At 31.1% G+C, this 4022-nt stretch overlaps 1 protein-coding gene across 1 annotated transcript; it reads left to right on the forward strand.

Annotated features, from left to right (window-relative positions):
- The first annotated feature begins 1346 nt into the window (after nt 1–1346).
- LOC107414940 (protein LEAD-SENSITIVE 1) lies at nt 1347–3004 on the forward strand. Its single transcript, XM_016023157.4, has 2 exons — nt 1347–1536; nt 2138–3004. The coding sequence occupies exons 1-2, from the start codon at nt 1443–1445 to the stop codon at nt 2686–2688; spliced, it is 645 nt and encodes a 214-aa protein (XP_015878643.1). The 5' UTR covers nt 1347–1442; the 3' UTR covers nt 2689–3004.
- The last annotated feature ends 1018 nt before the right edge of the window (nt 3005–4022 follow it).

A 4022-nucleotide genomic window follows, 5' to 3' on the forward strand; every position in this document is an offset into this window, starting at 1 on the left:
CATACTATAACATTTATTATTCATATATGTAAAAAAGTATAAGTTCGTCCGCACTTAATACACTACTTTATGCTAACTCATTCCACTTGAGAGCTTTTTGTTATTTTGGATTGGTATATTCTTATAGTTTGTGTCTATGACTTGGTTCCACCACTCAAAGAATCCAGTGGTCCATTTGAATACATGGGAGGACCACCATAACAAACTCAGACACATGTGTAAAGTCCAAATATGCACGAAGCCTAGAAATCACATTTTAACCCCAACAAAGCCCAACAAACATAAAACAAAAAACAAAAAAGAAAAAAAAAATTCCCATATATAACATAACTATTATATTGCCAAAAGAAAAAAAAAAAAGAAGGAAAAAACAAAACAATTCAAGCCCTTGTGCAAGGGAGAGGATGAAACCAAGATAAGCAAAAATGGGAGATAAAATTGGAAATTGAAAGAGGAGAACAAACGAATATGAAAAGAAAAAGAAAAATAAATAATTCAGAAGAAAAAAACAAAGATAAAATAAATAAATAAAATAAAGAAATGAAAAAAAAAATGAAAGATAAGAGGAAAGAGAAATTTAAAACCAAAAATTGACGCAAAAACAAAAAATGGAAGATAAAAAGATTAAAAAATAAACAAGATGGAAGAAACTGATGATACGAAAAAGAGGCAGTTGGGTATTATAAAACACAAATATTATATATATATTTATATTATTTAGGAATAAAAAAAAGAACATCCTCATATGAAAATATTTATTATTATTTTATAATGAAATAGCCAAATTTTTGTTAAAAAATAACAATAATAATAATAATAATAATAAAAAATAGAAGATTTCATGGGTAAGAAAGGTCAAAAGTCAAAAGAGAAAGGAAAAAGTTGGGATGGATACCAAAAAGGGACAGTATACCGTATATGGGTACAGAATTCCTCCCATGTGGTATCTTATCCGGAATGAATATTCCTCCTCATGGGTTATTTCATCCGGATAAAATTGATTGGTCAAACATCAACCTAGCACTAATTTTTGTCCTGTCCTTCTTTATAGTCCAGCGTGTCAAACACGCAAGTATCTAAACAAAAGGAAGCAGAGGTTCTTCACGAAAGAGCTTTCTTCTCCTTTTTGTTACCGAAGTACAAGAACAACTTAAAACCCCTAAAAACGTTTTAATTATTCCCGTTTTCCTATATATGCACTATATTAATTAACCGTGTATTTTAAGAGACTTCAAAATTGATTAATATTCGATTCTTCTTCTTTTTTTTTTTTTTTAAATTTTTTTTGTTTAATTATATTAATTAACAGTTTACTTTTAATTTGTTTCTTTGGTCTATAAATAAGCAGGCTAGCAGCAGCAGCTTTGCATAGCATCCATATCACAACAAAGACCTTGGAAAGTTAGTCTTTGAAAAGTGAGAGATATAGAAAAGGAGTTGATATGGGTTACATTTCGAACAGAATTAGCAAGGAAAAGCTGCAATCAGGAGATCATATTTACTGCTACAGATATCTACACACGTATTCTCACCATGGTAATTGTATTGTTCCCCATCAAATCTAAACTAGCACTTTAATTTGTTAATTTCCTGATTATTATTTCTTAAATTCAAATGATACATGCATGCATATGACTGCAGTCTCTCTTACACTTTTATACTAATTGCTTTTTTGGTTAAAAATTACATATATATATATATATATATATGTATAATCAAGCTTTTGTCAAATCAACTTGATGATTTATCATAAATTTTTTTTTAAAATTTTTAAATCACTTCAAAAGATTGAGATTAAAAATTCATTATTTAATACTCGCACAATTTATTTTGCCTAAAAAAAAATTTAACATATCAAACACATATATTTAATGAAAAACCTTATATTAAAATTATCATATCAGTTTCAATATGAGTTTAATTATATATCTATATATATCTACCCAGTTTTGGTACAGTGTGCACAGCAGTATTATAAGAGGTGTGCCACTAATCTTTTATTAACAGTAAAATTGAAAATCAATTTATTATCGTTAAAAAACTGATGACACACAGGAATGATGTGTTTTTTAACAAAATTTTATATCTATCAACCTAAAGGATTAATGTTAATTTTAATGTAAATTTATATATACAGGAATATACGTGAAGGAAAACAACAAAGATAGAGTGATCCACCTCAATACAAAACCTAAAACATGCAAAAACTGCCGCGGGGAACAACAAGCAGAGGAGAAGAAAGGGGGAGGAATAGTGGTGAAAACCTGCCTTGACTGCTTCCTGGACGGTCACGGTCTTTTTCTCTATGAATACCAAGTATCTGTACCAAACTTCTTGGTACAAGTCCCAGGTACATGCACCACGGGCCCTGCCGATGATCCCCGCACGGTCGTCGATCGCGCCTATAAGATGCACAAAACCAATGGTTTCGGCGCCTACGATCTTCTGAACAACAACTGTGAGACCTTCGCAGTTTACTGCAAGACTGGAATCCCTTACAGCGTGCAAGCCATGCATATGGAAATCGCTACAAAAACTACTCTTGCAGAATGGGGAAAACCCCAATCCTTCATGACCGCACTGGCAGATAAATTGGAACTCATGTTTCAGGTGAAGAAAAAGGACAAGAGACTGGTTGAAAGCGGGTCTTCAAAGTACAAGATGGTGGTGGAGAATGGTAATGGGTAATTGATATCATTACCATTATCGTTATCATAAATGCATAGAATTCCTAGTAATTTCCTCAATAAAATAATAGCCCGCAATGATTGCAGTTTGTACTCCTTGTTATGTTGGTATTCTCTGTCTGTTTGTTTGTTATGTTAGGGTCCACTGCTTGTTATTTAATTTCACAAAATGCGTACGCTGTAACTTTTATATATAGACATAAAATAATGCTGCACATATATATATATATATATGTCTGCGTGTTTGTGTGTGTTTGTACTTTGTATGTATAAATATATTGTTCAATAATTCTTGATCATTGGTGATCGTGATCAGAGACCTACATGTTCAATATTTTGCTATTTATTTTGAAAAAAAAAAAAAAAACACTACAGTTTTTTTTTTATGGCGAGGCTGCAATAGTGGATTAGAATGATACAAAGTAGTAAGTACAGAAAGGTCATAACTTTTTTTTCCGGTGAATATAAAACTTTTGAGCAGCTAAACTCATAATTAATATTAATGATGACAATGACTTTTCAAAGTCCCTCCCTCCATCATCAATCAAGTAACCTTCTCTGTCTAGTCTCTCTACTTCTCAAAGACTTTGTATATATGATGACGTTTTCTCATCTAGCTATAACAAATTTTAGTACTTTTCTATTTTTTTTTTCCTGCTCTTTTCTTGCATAAAACAGTAATTTTCAACTAAAATTCTAAAGTTTTTCGATCTTTGAAATACCATATATTATTGTCCTCGTATACCTTAGCAATGTTGATCAAGACATAGGAAGCTGCTTAGTGATGGCCGGCAAAACTAGGATTATAATAAGTTTCTCTTTGGTTAAAATATTGGTGGTGATATAAGATTTTTCTTTTTTTTTCTTTTTTTTTGTTTTTTTGGGAAAAGTGAAGTATTATGCATTTTGGTAAAATTTTTGTGAATAGAAAATATAGACTCACATGGAATGATAGAACGTGAGAACGTGCTCACATATCATGGTCTGGGTATGTGGCAACCTTTGGAACCTACCAGATTCTCAACATAAAACGGAAACTTTTAGCAACTAATCAAAATCCTACACATGTAGATATATATACATGCATGTATATACATATACATATATATATATATATATATATATATATATATGTGCATGATATCTTTAAGTTAGAAATCTAAGACAGCCCGAAAACTTTTTGGCCCCTCATTCAACTCAAATAAAGATATTAAAGAAAGCGAGGCAATGGATAGGATAGTGTTCAAAGCTGCAGAATCAGGAGACAAATTCCTTTTCCAGGGACCAGAAGAACATAAGTTTGATCAAGTAACACCTTAGAAGAACAATATTCTT

The sequence above is a fragment of the Ziziphus jujuba genome, chromosome 8 (assembly GCF_031755915.1).
Source record: "Ziziphus jujuba cultivar Dongzao chromosome 8, ASM3175591v1".
In the NCBI taxonomy this organism is placed as follows: Eukaryota; Viridiplantae; Streptophyta; class Magnoliopsida; order Rosales; family Rhamnaceae; genus Ziziphus; species Ziziphus jujuba.

Coding starts and splice junctions, on each gene's coding strand:
- LOC107414940 (XM_016023157.4), top strand. CDS start 1,443: ATGGGTTACATTTCGAACAGAATTAGCAAGGAAAAGCTGCAATCAGGA. Junction 1,537..2,137: donor ACACACGTATTCTCACCATG/GTAATTGTATTG, acceptor TTATATATACAG/GAATATACGTGAAGGAAAAC.